Consider the following 17935-nt stretch of genomic DNA (forward strand, 5'->3'; position numbering starts at 1 on the left):
TTGCTGAGAGTATGTCTGTGTTTGAAAAGTTTATTTCACTGTCTGCCAGCACTTCCAAAGACAACATGCACCCATTTTTGCGCTAGGCTTTAGAGACTAGCTGGAGTAGCAGCATATGTAATTGAGATACTGCTTTTATTAACAGTTAACGTGAAAAACCTAGAACCTTTCAATGTTGGACATTTTGGTGTCATGACAATAAAGTAAGGATTTTTTGGTGTACAGACTTCTCTTTTATCAACGTTTAGTTTTTCCCTTGACCCACAGTCACATCAGTTCTAGAAGCTGGGACACACAGATCCCTGCAAAGAAACAAGAGAAGCACCTAATGTGCACATTAGGTGGCTTCAAAACCGGAGTGATGCAGTTGCTCACACAACGGGAGAAAGGGGGGCCACAAGGCTCTGTAGTAGAAGATGTTGTTCTGCAAATACTTTCTGGTTAAGGCTCAGGTGGAAGATCCATTGCCTGACATTTTGCCGAGGCTGTGCAACATACTGATGTAGCACTGCTGTGGGCATGTACTGTCTTGGAAACGGCCTAGAATAATTCCGTAGATGTTTCCCCTCTCTTCCCTGGTTCTGCATTACATTAGTTGGCTCTAGGAAGGAGCAACAGGTGAAGCACAGGGCGCTCCTCTTGGTGCTGGGGCCCCTCTGCTGAGCTGGGGCTTACGGTGAAAAACCCCCGGAGGGAACACAGCATTTTTGCAGGAGCTGTGCCCTGCCCATCACTGGGGAGAGGAGCCTCCTGGCTGCCTGCGCATGGCAGTGCCAGCAGGTCTGGAAGCCCACTGCCCGCCTCCCCTTTGGGTCTCCCTTTGTCCTGGGCATGGGGGGCTGAACGCCAAGGCCAGCACTGAAATGCTTAAGAAACATCCCCCTTTCACATCAGGGGAATTTTTCCCATGCTGTTATTCACACTCTTGTCTCCTTACGTAAAAAGTATGTGCGCATTAGGTGGCTGCTAAACATTAACTAAAATAAGGCAAGACTTTGTTTCTCAGGAGGTGATAGGGAGGGAAGATGATAAGTCAGACGTTTTACTACTTCTCTGATAGCAGGGTGGTGTGCAGTCAGCAGACCAGTGATTTTGCTACCAGCAGTGCACTCCATCCAGCTCCAGTATAAGAAAATATGTGTGAGGTGTTTTATGTATTTCTAGTTCGTTTTAGAGTTTGGACCACATCCTGCAAAAGGGAATACTGAACAAAGTTATTTTAGGAGTATTTTTCTCTCCCATTTATGTGAATTTTTGTAGCAATTAAACTAGTATTAGGAAGGCATTTAGCATATTTTTGTGTATTTTAGTGTGATTTATATGTTATATCGTAAAAGGTTGTTCAGTATTGTCTGAAGAATCAGCTTGCAAAAAAAGTACATCTTATGTATCAACAATGATTCATAAATCATCTGTGTATGTTGATTGATATAGAAGATGTCTGGCCAAATACTGCATTTGCTGAAAAAATAAAATTTGGAATGATGAAAACTATTTGCAAATTAACACAAATTTGTTTTAGATTACATTTTTAAACAAACCAAAGCATCTATTTGCTGACATTTTACTTAAATATTTTTTCAGGCCTAAACTTAAGTTTTGTTTAGGATTTTTTTGTAATTTAATTCTTAGGGATTTTGAAAAATACTAAAATATAAATGGGAAGTTTCAATGTGGATGTGTTCCTGCTCTTGACTGAATAATAATGGTCTCTTATGTCACCAAAAAAACTTACACTTTCTGAAATAATCGTTTTCAGGCTTAGGAGATTTATATGGTGTTCTCCTCCAGCTAACCATGGAACTGAACTAGTTTTTCTGCAGCTTCAACTGTCTGATGAATACAACAACTGAAATGATTAATACAGTAGCTGAAATATTGTTGTCTTACACACAAATACCAGCATAAAATTATGCTTTCTCTTTCACTTTTGTTTCAAAATGTAATAATTCTGATCGTCGATTTCTCCCAATGTTTTTAGCAGTGCACAATTTCTGTCTTCCCAAGTGATTTTAACAATGGCAGATATTCAGTATCTGTAAGTAAACACTGAAAATCACTTGCTTCATTACACTTCTGGGCCATTAAATATCTTCTTTCATCTATCTAATTCCTCTCTTCTCATTGCCTCAGCCGTGTGACTCAATCAGGCATGTGTTATCTTTCCCAGATCCTTTTCTGAACATAGCGTAGTGTGCAGGAATGCAGTTTGTCAAACACATTGTGTCTGAAATCCTTTGTTGGGAGAAGTGGGGAGAAAGAGATTATAAAATGCCTCAAAAGCTTCAATAAGGTCGTTCCCAGGTTTCTTATATCTGTTCAGACAAACAAAACATTCATACCTCTCTTAGATGTATAGGATGGTATGGTATGGTATAGTATAGTATAGTATCGTATGTATTATATCTTCTAGTAGCATCTGTTATCCAGGCTGCAATTTACAGAGAATATTTTTTTTTTGTGCTTTGGCAAGTTTTTAGACTCATCAAGGCTAACACAAAGGGGAATTTGGAAGAAATACATCTGTTGTCTATAACGTTGGTTTTCTAGGCGGTGAGATTTAAGATCCTGATATTTTTTGTAGGAGAGATGAACAAAAATACCCACTCGGACTGGTGATGTGTGTTTTTCATTGCTCTGCTAATATAAACCTTTCTGAGGTAAAGTCAAACAGTGCAAATAGCTTCTGAAGCTGTTAGCTTCTGTCAACCTGAGGGAACCTCTGACTGACTTTCTGTAGTGTTTCCTCCTCAGAATTTTGTACACAAAGTTTCTTAGTAGCTGTCTCATACGGTAATTTGTGTTCAATTAAAAACTCTTTTGTATGCAGAAAAGCTTTTGCTCAAATTCATCATAAAGCCTTGACACTTGAAGTATTCGACAGTGTGAGACCAGCCTCACCCTAAAGGCAGTGTGTGTAGATGCCAGAGGTAGCAGGTACATTCTTGTAATTTCTGTAAGAATAAAAAAGGGAGGGCAGTGATTGTTTCCACTTTTGGAAGCAAAAACTTTGCAACAGCCCTGAAAAATCATTTATTTACAGTACATTGTTACTGTGGGTTTTTAGTTGAACATTTTACACTGGAGTCGTTTCGAGAAATTAGCCTAGAATAGGTAGGAATAGCCATGTTAAAAAGTGACAGATGAGCTGCTGAGTCTACACTGATGTTGCATGCACCGGTGTTTTGGGGAATACATGCTGTTTTCATGGTTGTAAGCTGAGTTACGCTGTGAATTCTGTCAGTGTACTCTGAGAGAATTTGTCTCTCCTTTCCAGGTCAGATATCCAAGGGGAAGTCTGGGAAGGCTTTGTAATGCAAATGTAGCTAGCCTTCCTTCACACAAGGAATGCTAGATGCTGACCCATAAGGACTGAGTTCAAGATTTCTGTGAATATGTGGGATTTAAATTAACACGGTAATGAAAGCCTCTAAGAGCATACGGCGCATTCAGTATCTAAATCACTTACATGGTTTAGAAAGCTAAAATTGGCCCTGTGATGATTAAGAGAAAGCTGGTTGATACCGCTCCTTGGCATAAACCTGAACAGGAGTCCACCCATGGCGCTCGGACATTTGTTGAACAGCTGGTATGTTTTGTTTAATATAGTCAAAGAGAAAAGTGGTAGTAAGTTTGTTGCAGGTGGGCTGCGCTTATGGTAGATGACACAGATAATTGAGATGTATAACAAATATCGAAGAAACAGATCTAAGCAAAAATGCTCAGATATAATCTTTGGTAGATTTTGTGTGTTAGAAAATATAAAGCACGTTAACAGGTAAATAAAAATGCACCAGACAGTAGCAACCATTAAATTTATACAAGGGAAAAATAACAGTGAGCGCAGTTATTCAACTCTGATAATCACCTGTGGGACAGACAACTTCCTGGAGTATCCTTTAAGTCCATGATATTTTCATGAAAGATTAGAATATGGATATGGAATAGGGAAATCACAAATCCTGGGTTTCTACGTGCAGCAGAGACATCCTATATTCCACGGTAGTACTTGTTATATTTGCCCCAGAGGATGTTTGTCCTTTATTACACTGTTTTGTTAATTGTATACCTCTTTTTAGCTGTGTTCTTTTGCCTTGTGGAACACAGCCCACGTGCAAAATAAAAATTACAATTAAAATTATGGGGGGACTGGATGTGTATAATTATTTGTGATTTTATTTCAGTACTAATATTTTCCATTTTTCTTTCTTTTCTTTACAGAGGGTATGAACTGTATGAACAAAGATCATGGGTGTGCACACATCTGCCGGGAGACGCCCAAAGGTGGGGTTGCCTGTGAATGTAGGCCTGGCTTTGAACTTGCCAAAAACCAGAAGGACTGCAAATGTAGGTAGATGAAGATTAAATTTCAAATGCCCCAAAATGTCTTATTTTCTTCGTTGTTGTTATTTTCCAGAAGCCAAGAAATCAACTTTGTTTTGGCCAAAGGTGATTTGTAATTTTAATAATGTGGTTTTTGCTGTAGAAGGTGTACTTGGGGATGGGTAATAGGGATTGAATAACAGAATGTTGTCAGCGATTCTGTTAGCAAAATGGTAACAACTTTTCTACTTTCCTATGAATGCAGAAAAGCGAGGGCTCAATTTAATCTGGGCTTTCCTTGTAAAGCAAAACAAATAAAGCATAGAGGATTCTGGCTTGCAGTATTTTGAAGGCCCACAATGATACATGCATTGATAAATCTACTAATGGATTTAATGATAAACTCACTAGAGCTATCAAATTAAGAGTGTTAATTCCTCTTTTTTAAAGGATAGAAATGTTTGCTCTAGTCCTGATTCCACTGTACACAGTCTACTTTTCTTGTTATTACTTGGAAAACATGTAGCTGTATCATGTATCCTGTTCTTCAAAGAAAAACGCCAAGTAATGTCTTCTCGAAGCTGGGATGCAAAAGATACAGATATTCAGTAGCCCACAAAATTGGAAATTGTTCTGTACAGGTCAAAATAATTGACCCTCTGTAGCTCAGCACCATCAGCTGAAAGCTTCCGAATTGCATGGGAGTCTTTCTCATGGCTTCAGTGAGTGTTAGATCTGACTCCAATAGCTTGCTTTCTTACTTGGTAGCTTTGTGAGAGACAAAAAAAAGGAAGTGCAATAAAACAACATGAAATATGTTTTGTGCTAGGCACGGGGCCGGTATTTTTGTGATAGCCTTTCTCCCATTTTAGCTTTTTTTCTTCCTGAGATCTGCACTGTACAAACATGCTTAGATGATACTAGCTCCCAAGTACAAAGTCACCTTTGAATATCATCAAGAAATGCCACAGGATATTGTACAGCCTGATTGCTCCTCAATATAAGGAGGCTACACAGGGCCAAAGGCAAAAGCATGGACAGAAATTGCCTTTATGGTAATTTTCATTCTCAATGTTTATGAGAAGTGAACATTGCGTGCTGTTAATTACGGTGCAGCACCAGCTACATCGGAGCTACATCGGAGCCACATCATGTTGTTTATTATTTGTTTCCACAAATTTGTACATTCCTTAGGAATTACATTATCCTTTTTCAAAGTGAGATGGTGATAAGAGGTTCAGAGCCTTTTCTAGAGCAATATTTCTAAATGCCTCAAGGTTTAATAGAGGAAAAAACTTTGATTTATTCTGTGCCCTATGGTTTGCAAATTGTAGTTGGAAGTATAATGAACTTTTGCTGACAGACCTCTAAGTAGGGATGCTGAGTTTTTCAAGACCGTGGAGGTTGCAGAGTACACCGACCCCTAAACCCACAACACATTCTGCAAAATATGTTCCAGAGTCTTATTAAAAATAACTGCACTTCTAGCCCTTCCAAATGCAAAGAAGTATAAAGCTGTAGCCAGATAGCCTGGGACAATAATTGTGAGATTACACCAGGCTATTTATAAAGGTCTAATTCTGAAACCAAATCTTCATTTTTAAAAAAACCCTTTCACAGCTAATCATTTCAGTGAAATTGGCTTAAATCTTGAGCTGCAGCTTTGCAAGTACTGAGTACAGCTATGTTGAAGAGCTGAAAAAGAAACACTTGCTCCTTGTCAGACCAGACTGGGTCTGTAGCCCTGTACACCAGGGACTGGTAGGGTCTCATATACCCCTAGTATATAACTATATCCCTCTCAATTATTCTGATTTGTCATGGTCCCTCCAGGAGACTGTTCCTTTCAGGGTTTTTCAGAGCTTGCTTCTCTGGTTTTTTATGTGAACAAGTGGCAGAGAACCAGTACCTCGCAAAGTGAATTTTTATCAGCCAGTTTGCAATTGAATCAGCATACTAGGAGACATTTTCAGATGTATTCGCCCAAGTCCACTAGTAATGAGATGTCTTCCTCAGAGGAGAAAATAATGTTAAGATAAGTTAGAAAGCATAAAAAATGGGGGGGAGCTATCCGCTTTTTTTGCATGCATTACAAGATTGTCATTGCATCCTAATCACATGATTACATATCATCTGATCATAGCACCACATATTAATAAGGCAGCCACTATTGGTGTCTTGTTTCATTCAGTGTATATGATGGTCAGTGCCCATTAAACAGGCTTTTGTTCAATAGCTTCCTCTCCATAATTCAATGTCATGCCTTTCCAGTGGCACACTATTTAAACCCTGTTGTGAACATAAAATTTTTAATTTCCTCATGGATTTTCCCATGATACTCATTACTGTAATATCCAAGTTCTTTGTAGGCACTGATAATGTATTTTTAGAACATTCTTGTCAAGTTAAAAAGTATTGGTTTGCCTATTTTACAAATGGGAAGTGAATATAAAGATGTTAATGTCAAAGTCATTTAGTAGTGATAGGTGATTAACAAGAAACACCCAGAACCCAGCTCAGCATTTATAGCGCTTTAGTATGATCAAAGCCAAGCTCCCAGTGGCTCCAGCTGTAGTTGCAAATGCCATGGAGAAAGGAATATAGTATTATTAACTTGTAATAGATGTGATTCAAGTGACTTGCCAAGCCCTAAGTAGGAATTCCGTGGCAGAGGCAGATTAGAGTTTTTTAGGGCTCTATTCACTGTCTGAACAAGACCATCCTTTCTTGACAGTCCCTTTCTGATTTACTACTCATTCTGCAGCAACTGAGACAAGATTCTCCAGCTATTTCCACAGAGCTGACTTTCCCCAACTCCACTGTGCACTGATAAAGACGGGAGTGTTTTCAGCATTTGTCATTGAGGATGGTTATTATGATACAATAAGTCTGTGTACCAGAAGTCTGGTATTTCTAGTTTTTGAGTGCTTAATATTGCAACCTTAATGGTTTCTTAGTGTAAATTTTAAACATGCAATTTCTCAGTTACAAAAGAAAAAACACCTTGCCCACTACGCTAGGAAAACACAGAAGCATTGATGCTGGAAGGGACCTCAAGAGGTTATCTAGAAATATGCCAAGCAGAATCATACAGATCCATACATAATTCCTCAGAAGAGCTGCATTCTTTAGATCCATAGCAGCAGTAAACTACCGTCTTCTGTGTACACAAGCCATTAGAAGAAGAATACGCTTTGTCAGTGACTTTCTTAGATTCTTGCTGGCAGCAGAAAGAAGAGATTTAGGAATAGTGAATTTGCTTCCAGATTACAGTGGAAAAACATAGGAAATTACCTCCCCTTTCTATATCTGTATCTCTGGTAGTTTTTAAGATCCTGCTCCTGAGCTTGATTGCATGAGAAATTTTTGATAGACTGAAGGGTTTTTTCTCCAAGCATGAACAAACCAAGACATTTTTTCTTAATCTCGTTATTAGCTGGATCGGTTTAGCTGGAACTTGAAAAAGCAAGAGGAAACCTAAAGCAGATACGCATGCCTGCAAGTTGCAACCTAAAAGAAATAATTCTGACAGTTATAAACAAGTGAAAGCTGAATCTTTTAATGAAAAATGCTGGATAACCTTAACTACAGCTATTTCTATCTGCCCCCTCCGATAATAATGATCTAAGTGAGCAGGAGGGCTAGTGCTAAGTAATTCTAAAAATCACGCCTGGTATGTTTACAGCACAATGCCATCCCACCTAAGCCAAGTGGCAGCTTTTCACCTTCTGCTGACAATGTTCTCATGAAGCTATTTGCTGTCAGTACAAAGATCTCCAGAATGTCAAAAATGTAAGACCACTCTAGAATAAATAATGCAAGCAATTTTGCATGCATATAGAAAGATCTGTTTATATAAATTGTACATTTAAGGGCCAATTTAGTTAAAAAACAATGCAATTTTTGATTTATGTGGAGTTACAATGTGCTGGTTTGAACTGTTGCAGAAAGCAATACTACAAAACCAAAAGATCTATCTTGTTGCAAATTCCGTGGCGTCTAGGCCGTAATATGTATTTCAGTCCACATGCAGTCAAGATTCAGAACATCGTTATCTTAGAGGATTTTTTCGGTTAGTGAGTACTAATGCTGGATTTAATATTTGGCCATATGTTTTCAAATACTCCTTGTTGTGGGCATGTCATATGGAAAAGTTCAGAAAAAGGATTCTATGAGAGTTCAGAGAAGCACCGAAAGCAGGATTTAGCCTGTAGAGTGAGGTTGAATTCTGGTATTTTCTGTCTTCTGAGGGTTTTAGCGTGGAACATCAATATCATTATTTAGTGGAATAAATACACTAAAATGCCTTTTGTTCTTTAAGATGCCATTCCTCTTCCTGACAGTTTTTTCTTATCTTTCATCATCAAAATGTCATTTGAAGACCAGTCCATATATTTCTATGGACGTGAGCCCTGTCCCACATGCAAAACTGTGTCTCAGGAATGCTTAGCTCAGCTCAGCTCAGCCAAACTGAAACTTTGAGATTTCTCATTAATTTTGCTTTAATGCTTTCTGACAAAAATGGAGTAGATCTGGATGTCCTTTTGCTTTTAAAAAATTTTGGTTTTCTTCCTCTAAGCGAGAGAAACTTCTCAGTATGTCACTGCCACAGAATTAAGGCTGGAAGGAAATTGAAATGACATATTTTACAACTGGTTTTTGTACCAATTTCACCTGCAGAGCTGTCAAGCTCCAGAATTGTGGCTCAAGTTGCTTAAAATAAATAATAAATGAATGAACGAATAAATAAATAAATAAATAGTGGTCTAGACAGAAATTCAAATCCTTCAAAAACGTGATTTACTAATATTTGTAAGAGACAGGAAAAGGTATTGACCTACTTCTGTGTTCCTTGACTGGGTAGAACAAGAACCAGTAACTTTACTATTCAGGGAAACTATAAAAGAAGTGTGTGATTCTGCAGCATTTACTATAAAACCCATTAGTTTATTGCGAATTTTCATAGACAAATATAGTAAGGAAAAGTCCCTCATATTACACGGATCAGAGAAACCGTGTTAAGATATTTTCATCTCTGCCAGCAGAGACTTTCAGCAAGGAATGCCAAAAATAACCACTGCAGTCAAGTTGTTTCAAATATACACTTTGTTGCTGGTTGCACTTTAAAATCCTCAATAAAAACACTGTTGGCTAGAAATGTATTTAAACATCTGACATAAACAACACCTTTAAGTTAGTTTGTGATGGCACAGCAGTCCAACAGGGTTAGAAACATTGAATGAACCTCCGTGCGGTCCAAGAGGCATACGGGGTCAAGAAAGCGGGGAGGATAGGTAGGCAGAAATTACTTTATCCTGGATTAGCTCTGCTACTGTGCGCCCAATACTGTGCCGATTGCGAGCAGCTGCCTTCTACACCGCTTACTGCCCCTGCTTGATCACATCCCAGGCACAGCTGGCCACAAGAGAACTCACGCTTGCAGCCAGGCTGTAGCCAGCCCATTCAAACAATTTCTCTCTGTTCCACTAGCTCTCAGCTAAGATCCAAACCAGTATTTCGTCTTCCTCCAGATTAACCAAGAAGTTGTCCTTGCACACATAATGTGGCGTAGAGAGAGAGACACATGAAAAAGACTAACCCAAAAAAACTGCAAATCAAAGAATGGGTAAAAAGAAGAGAGGTGAATGAGGACAGGCATAGTGTTGAGCAAGGAAAGGATTTTTCAGCATGGCTGCATCAACAAGGTGGGAGGTTTAAGAGTGGAGAATTGGCATAAAATTTTAATTTTTTTGGTTTACATAAAAAATAAAAGCTAAAATATTATTGCATATTGAAGGAAGTAAAATGTTGCTTCCGTTTGATGCAAAGCAGAATAGTTTGCTTCATGTATTTTTTCACAAAAAGAACTTCATAGTTGAATTATAAAACTAGAGAAGGAGAAAGAATACCTGATGCTAGTTGTTGCTTAGGGGGCTTTTTAAATGTATTTCCTTACAAGTTTAGGATTCTCATGACTTGGGGTATGTGAGTTCAGTTCCCTCCTCTGTCTGGTGGGACTGAACCCACAATTCCCATTTTCCAACCTAGTGCCCAAACTGTCAATCTCCAATAAGGGAATGTGGACCGTGTTGCTCTCCATCTTTCTCATTAGCATTCTTTACATTTTGATAGAACAGTGATATTCCCAGGAAGAGAGCTGGGAATCTAGGCAGGCCCTCTTCTCAGGGATTGTTCTTACCACTAGGTGACGAGACTATCTCTGAACACAAGGATTTTATTCAAATTGTACCACGTGAAGGACCAAGGATGCTTGCACCTGTCGTGGCCTCTGGTCTGTACACACTTGGGAAACGGACAATTCCTGTTGTGATCTTTGCCAGACTTCAGAGACTGCAGGTATAAACTTGCAGTTCCGACGCTGGCAAAAGTTTTAATGGGAATTCTGTTGGGTATGCTGTGGCAGTCTCCCTCAGTTGCTTTTCTTAGAACTGTTCTATTTTAAGTGAAATACTTCAGTGATTATTGAGAGTGGCATGACTATTACAGCACTGGGACACTCACACCAGAGGTGGGATATTTCAGTTCTAGTTACTGTGACTGAAAATTCCAGTCTACTCCATTTTAAGAAGCTAGCATTAAAGCAGCGTCACTGAGGTCAGTGGGAAATTATATGAGTTTAGCCCTATTGGATTAGATAGAACCTCAGATTAGATTTAGATATATGATTTTAAAATCCTGTTAACTATTATCTTGGTTTACTGTACATCGCAATTTGCTACCCTGGCTCGTCTATAAACTATCTAATCTAGAAGGAAAATTCTGCTAGGACCAATCTGAGGAAGTTCCTTCTGATTAATAGGAGTCATTATTTAAATTACTGTAAGATTTCAAAACATTGAAGTCCTCTGGAATTATGAGTATGATATCACTGAATAATGGTATATTGGATTTCTCCTGTACCTGCCAGTATGTATATACCAATAAAGAACCTGCTCCAAATTACCTGTATATAAAGACAGTAGATTGAATTCAGAATTCAGTCAGATCAGAATTGTGTTATTCAGCATCAAGCTATGCAACTGCAAAGGATTAAATGGAAGAGAGGCAAATGAGAGGCATTGTTAATGGTGCTAGCCAGCTTAATATTTAAAAACTGGGTTGTCTTAATTAAATCCAGAAATTAAATCCAGCATGTGTCAAAGGAAATCGAATCTGATCTGTTAATTCATGTAAACTTCAAAACTCTACCTGTCACAAAAAATGTTTGCTGTAATGTATGTTTGGTATTTTTTCACTGGAGGACATTTTAATTGCTAAAAGCCATTTTGCACTGTATGCTTGGAAGTGAAAGTGACATCTCCAGTGTTTCTTTCCTAGTTGAAGCCAGTGCACTGCATGGCCATAACAACCATGTATTTCTTGTTTCAGAGAAGAAAAGGGAAAAAAAAACCCAAAACATGTTTCCTGTTTTATTTTTACACCTCCTTCTACTCTAGGAGGACCAGTGCTTGAAATAATAGATGTCAAGAGTTATGTGGTTCTATTCTTGCTGTTTGGTCTCTGCTTCCTCCACTTAGAAAGTGAAGGGGAAAGAAAAGGGAAATGCTGTCTGTAGACTTGGAAATATATGTCTGTATTAGTAGACTGCTCATTTCTTCATGCCGTATACATCACAGATACGAAACTTTCAGGAAGCTAACCAGTCATAGTAAAATTATGAATACAAACAGACTGGGTGAAAAGTGCTACTTTTTATCTTTGTCTTTGTTTCTTCACTGCATGCATTAAGAATAGGGTGTGAGACAGGAACGTGGCTAAGATAAGTGGGGTCAGAAAGAATAAGAAATGCAAATAATTGCAATTACAAATATGATGTTGCCTTATGTCTTCATTTGTTACTGCTCTTCTGTATTCTGCAAGGCCCTCAAGACTAATTGGTTTCATTGTCATTTTATTTATATATACATATATACACATTCATTTGGGGCTTAACTAGTAACCTGTAACTATGGGAATGGAGGCTGCCAACACACCTGTGATGACACAGATACTGGTCCTGTGTGTGGTTGTCATCAGAAGTATGCCCTACATTCAGATGGCCGAACCTGCATTGGTAAGTACTTCTATGCAGTGCATTTTATTTCATATTCGTCATAGAATATATATGTGCACGTGTGTGTGTGTGTGCGCGTGTGTGTTTGTATCTCACAGGCGTTTAGCACCATTGCTGAGAGAAGTCTGTAACAAGCAGTTCCTGGCCATAGTAGCTACGTTCATGCTATACAGAGAGAGAAGCATTTGTGCATATTTTGTCAAAATGTTTGTTAATGAAGTATCCCTTTGTTACTCCTTTGCAACTTTTATGTCTTTTCATAACTCTAATAATTTTTGAAGTAAAAAGGTGTAGAACATTCATAATTAGGAATGGAAGTTCAGCTCTTCTGTTCACTTTCATGAGTCAAGACTTCCTTGCGTAAGCAAAGTGAGGAAAATTATCCTCTTTTCTAAGCTGTTATTGGGGAAAATTAATTATCCTGATGTGCTTTCTTCCCTGTTGTATGTTTTATGCTTCTAAAAAGTACAGCACTTATAGTGAATAAGTTTTCACTCAGATTTTCAGTAGGAAAAAGCCGTTCAAGAGATGGAGCATCTTGGGAGATGCTATGCAGACATTTATGATTATAGAATATATTATTTGCTTACCACCATTTCTTTGCACTCTGCTTTTTTTTTTTTAAGAAAAAAAGGATATTTTTGCGTACTACAAGTTAAAATCTGGAAATTCTTACTGACAGATCAGAACCTAAAATTGATAATGGTTTTCATTAGCATCGTGGTCACGTTGCCTTTTTTTTGTCTGTTTAATTTCAAATTCTTACAAATTCCTAGTAATTTCCTGAGATTAAAAAAGAATGGACACATATTTATCACCTTTTCTCTCCTTTATCAATACTGCAAGACAGAGCACTTGAAACCCGTGGAAATCTGTCAGTTATCTTCAGTGATCCCTTAGTCAGATCCATGGCATAAAACTCGGTGGCTGCCCAGAGCCTCGCTCGCTCCTGATGGGTCTGATTGATTGCACAAATTGTGTGGTAGGGTGAGGGTTATGCTGGCAGAGGTAGAGCTGAACAAGGTTCAGCGCTTGACTCTGCCTTGCTGTATGCACAAGCCATGTCTCGGCTTACGGGATCTCTCAGCTAGTACTTTTGAGTAACGCAGAGGGCTCCATCATACAGTCCCTCTGTTTAAGCAACCTCCCTGAAGCCTGTGGTAGTTCCACGTGCAGAGAATTTGCAAGAGCGAGGACCTTGAGAGCAGGTTTTACTGAATGGATAATTGATCTTCTATTTATTAGCGTTCACTAGTATCCTTGGATTGATGTTTTATTTTGTCCAGCATGTAAAAATGATTTTAAAAGCTGTGTACACTGCACCTGTTTTTTACTTTTTTTTCCATTTTTGTAATTTAATACATACAATTCCATGTTACATTCCTTGGTCTTGTGATGTAAGTCACATATTACTGCCTGTGCTGATTTTCTTCCCTCTAAGTAGTTCTTTCTCTTAGAATACTTTGAAATTTTTTTATTTATTTTTATATTTTTATTCCTGCTTTCTGGTGATGGTTCCTGATTGCCTGTCTTGTCTGATAACTGACGTTCATTAATTATTTACAGAGCAAAATAAAAAAAAAAAAACTCAAACAAAAGCCTCTATTGCAGCCTGATCCCATCTAGAACTTGTTAAAAACAAAACAAAACAACTTCTTGTTACCACTCAACCATGTAGTGTTGCCACAAACAAAACCTGCCAGCCTCCTCCTCCTCCTCACTTCAGTGATTCCAGTGTTTGCTGTCTTCAGTGGTGTATATATTCCAGGCATCACTGCAAGAATGCAAACTTCTGCATTGCCAGTTAAATACTTGTTGACCCTTTGTCTAACATATTTTGTCTTCGTTTGCTTGACTTATCCTTTTATTTTATTTTTTTGTTTGCTGCATGTGAAAGTCCCCACTTGCATTTTCGTTTTTGTTTTCCTAATAAGCATTTCCCTCTGTATAAATCATTTTATTTACCCAGCTGCTGCTTCTCCATTGCTCTCCTGTATCAGAAATCTTTCTTTTTATTTCACTTACTGATCATCTCTTCCCACACTTGTGACTGTTTCTGTGTATTTCTAATGAAGCATAACCAAACTGAAGTCCTCATTATGCTGTATGGCACTCTTACATGTAGGTTATCAGAGACTACCTTGTAAAATGACCTCTGCCGACATCATCTTGCTTACTGCATGCTTATAAAATTACTAAACCCTGTTCTTGCAACATCTTTCCTAGCATTGAATGTTTAGCTAGTAGTGTTTCATAGACAAGCAGGCAACCAGCACTGCCCAAATTGATCTTTTTTTGTGTTTGTTTGGTTTGTTGTTTGTTTATTTTTGTTGTTGTTTTTGTTTAATTTGCATGCTGTTGTTTGGTTTCTCCTCACGATGTGTCAATGTGTACGAGACTATGGTGCATCCGTGCCCATCCATCACCGGACTCTTCTAGCTCTCTCTATCTGTCTCAGTCTTCTGCCTGCCACCTTCAGATCCTGGTGCCACCATTAGCCTGAATCACTTTACAGTTTGTCTTTCGTAGTTTGTTTAACTAGCATCCCTGAATTTTAATTTTCATCCTTAACACCTCTCTGGGGCACTCATGTCAGCTGTCTTGTTCTCCAGTAGGAATCCAGCTTCCTGTATGTGGTTAATTACTTCATAGTTGACCATTCTTCCTCCTCCCCCTCTTTCTCCTTCCTTTCCCAAAACACCCTTTAATTTGTTCCTGGGGTCTCAAAGGGAATTAACTCTCTAACGGGGATTTAGTGCTTTCATGCCTTGCTTCTTGGCTTTGGCTGTGCCATGCCAAGAAACTGTCTTAGGCAGCGGAAAATTGGGCTTGTGATTAACCAACTGCTCCATGTTTGTCCCTTACTTGTGTTTTAGAGAAGGATGAGGCTGCAATTGAGAGTTCTGAGTACAATGCCACGTCAGTAGCTGATGTGGACAAGCGGGTGAAACGGCGGCTACTTATGGGTAACACTTTTCTTCCACTTCCTTTGTTGTGCTCTCACTTTTGTCTGTATGTGTGTGGGGGGGGAGGTTCTCTTTTGGTCTCATTTGGTCCCTTTGGTTTTGGTTTGATTTGGTTTTTTTTAACCTGACTTCATCTGTGTGGAAAGGTCACCAATTTTGTTAAGTTCTCGTCTGTTGTACGACTTCATTTCTTGTTTTTAAACTTTTTTTCCTAATGCTGCAGCTTTAATGTTCAATTTCTTCTGCATAGAAAGAAGCTTTTGCCATTAACCTTACTTACCTTACGCAAGCTACTTCTTACATTTGATTTGTGCGTGTTTGTGTGTATGTGTTGCTGTAGGGTTCCTGAAAAATCTCCTGTTGCAGGCCTCCCTATTGACTTAAAAGTGGATGGTGATGATGATATAAAACAATATTCTATTACATATGTGGTGTTAAATGAACAACTGTATTTGCCTACTTAAAATTTGCAGTACTTTTGATTGAAATGTAAATATTATGACTGGAAATTCATTTATTTCCTTTGTGCAGCCATGTTAGTAACCACTGAAAGATCTTTCCCTAGTGACTATGAGCTTCCGTATGTTCTTCTTTCAAGACTGAAGCATGGCTTGTTTCTCTGTGTTGTTGGAGCCTGAGAGTGGAAGGGATGAGGAAGTTCATTGAACAATGAAGATAATTCTTTAGCTTCTGCTCTCAGTTAACCCGTTGCGCACCCTTGTGCTTGTCTTCTTCATGTTACATTTATGGCCATTGGTGAGAATGACCTTTTGGGAACAGAAAGGGTAGAGTGACTGGACCCCTGCCAGACTCTTCTCGTACGACAAAGAGCACAGAGACTGCTGAATGATGCCAGCAGTTTAGAGGTTTTCAGGTCATTTATTACTCTGTATTTTCCATTCTGATGCCCTACTCACCACATATAGTTATTTCCACTAGGTTTTTAACATAGTGAGCATTGGTGAGATGTACCCAATGAACTGTTTACAAGACAAGGATTCTTCACCCACAGAAGAGATTTTGGCAGGACAGGATTCTGCTCTCCTCCCTCCTGGTCACTATTCTGTTTCTTAAAACCATTGAGTCCATTGCAGACTTTGTCCTGCTAGCCCTTGGCAATCTCAGCTCTCCCTGTAAGCATCCACACCTATCTGGAAGGACCACCTCTAGGAGACCAGAAGCCTCACTTTGAATATTTAGTTGATTGCTGGGCTAATAGTTGCAGTAGGTGACAGTATTTATAAAGTCTTCATATCACTTGTATCTCATCACCCATCACAAACAGTCCACTTAACCATAGGCCAGCACACTAGTACTGTGTAGGAAATGGCACGGTGTTGTAACTCTGAAATGGCATTAGATGTATTATTTTCAGATTATCTGTGATCATTCATTTGCAATCAGTTTGCAGACCTAGCAAGCGACCCACATCAATCTATTGTTTAATGATGCACTGTTTAAATTAATTTAAGCTAACAAAAGCTATGAGGCAGCTCATCTTGCTTTCTAAAGGTGCTATTAACACTTTTAGCTGTAATTTCAGTAAGACCCATAGTCTCACAGGAAGTCAGGCAAAAAACGTGCAAAGGGCCTCTAGACCACTGGAAAATCCAATCCTCTACGTGTAAATGGTGCGTTTTCCCAGCCACTAACAGTGTATACAATATGGTTTAGAGGGACTAAGCAACATAGTGCACTGCGTTGCTGCCTCACCCTCTGATAAAAGTATTCATCCAACCTGAAAATAAGCTCACACTGCTCACAAGAGTCCAGGCAAATAGACTTAAAAGTTACAATTAGCAACAAGCTTCTTAGTTAACACCAGGTCTGCAAGTTCCAAGCTGAACATAGACTCTAGAAATAGGTTTAGTTAGAAATACAGTTTGCAAAATACATTTTTTAACTCTTCAGTACCTCCTGTATTAGCAGGTATCAGCCAAAAGCTGAGCGTTTATGGACATGCCATGTGTGAACAACTGATTCCTTAGAAAAACATTAACTAGAGCTGAAAAGAAATTTAATTAGTAAGTGGGATCTGAGTGGGTAGCTTATTACTTAGGGACTTTTCTACTTGTTTATTTCTACTGATTTCTGATGGTCAGAAAATCCACAATTTATTTTTTGAATGAAGTCTTATTACATTTCAGAAGTGTAGCAGCATTTCCATGAAATTCCATGTGTCTTCGGATGCTTTCTAAACAATTGTTTTAGAAAGTACTGGAAGGCTCCTCAGGAAACTTTGTTACCAGCTTTTGTAAATGGACTGTGATTTTTGACCCTCCTGCAGGCAGTCTCAGGAGAGTAGGAAAAGCAGATGACTTTATGTAATTTTAGCAGTCTGATGAAAGATGCTTTCAATTGCAAGCCCCAAGATGATAATTTCTAGTCCCCTGTCATTTGCTGCATGCTATTAAAATGACTATGATCTTTATAACCCTTAATATCAGCCAAGCCTAAGAATAAGCTTGCATGAGATTACTTTAGGAGAACAGGACTGCTGTCAGACATGACTGTCTATGCCAGTCATTTTGCTACAGCAAGACTGGCCACCTCTGTAGCTCAGACTGACTCT

General features: G+C 38.7%; 1 protein-coding gene across 4 annotated transcripts in view; it reads left to right on the forward strand.

Annotated features, from left to right (window-relative positions):
* SCUBE1 (signal peptide, CUB domain and EGF like domain containing 1) overlaps positions 1-17935 on the forward strand; it is a 211992-nt gene that overhangs the window by 103665 nt on the left and 90392 nt on the right. For 2 of the 4 annotated variants that reach the window (XM_074591049.1, XM_074591060.1), the window contains exons 5-7: positions 4222-4347; positions 12281-12397; positions 15274-15363. In XM_074591049.1, the coding sequence (XP_074447150.1) occupies positions 4222-4347; positions 12281-12397; positions 15274-15363 (333 nt within the window). The remainder of the gene's footprint in view (positions 1-4221; positions 4348-12280; positions 12398-15273; positions 15364-17935) is intronic. The other 2 variants (XM_074591068.1, XM_074591078.1) reach the window with 1 other exon arrangement.

Source organism: Larus michahellis, chromosome 1 (genome assembly GCF_964199755.1).
Source record: "Larus michahellis chromosome 1, bLarMic1.1, whole genome shotgun sequence".
Classification (NCBI taxonomy): domain Eukaryota; kingdom Metazoa; phylum Chordata; class Aves; order Charadriiformes; family Laridae; genus Larus; species Larus michahellis.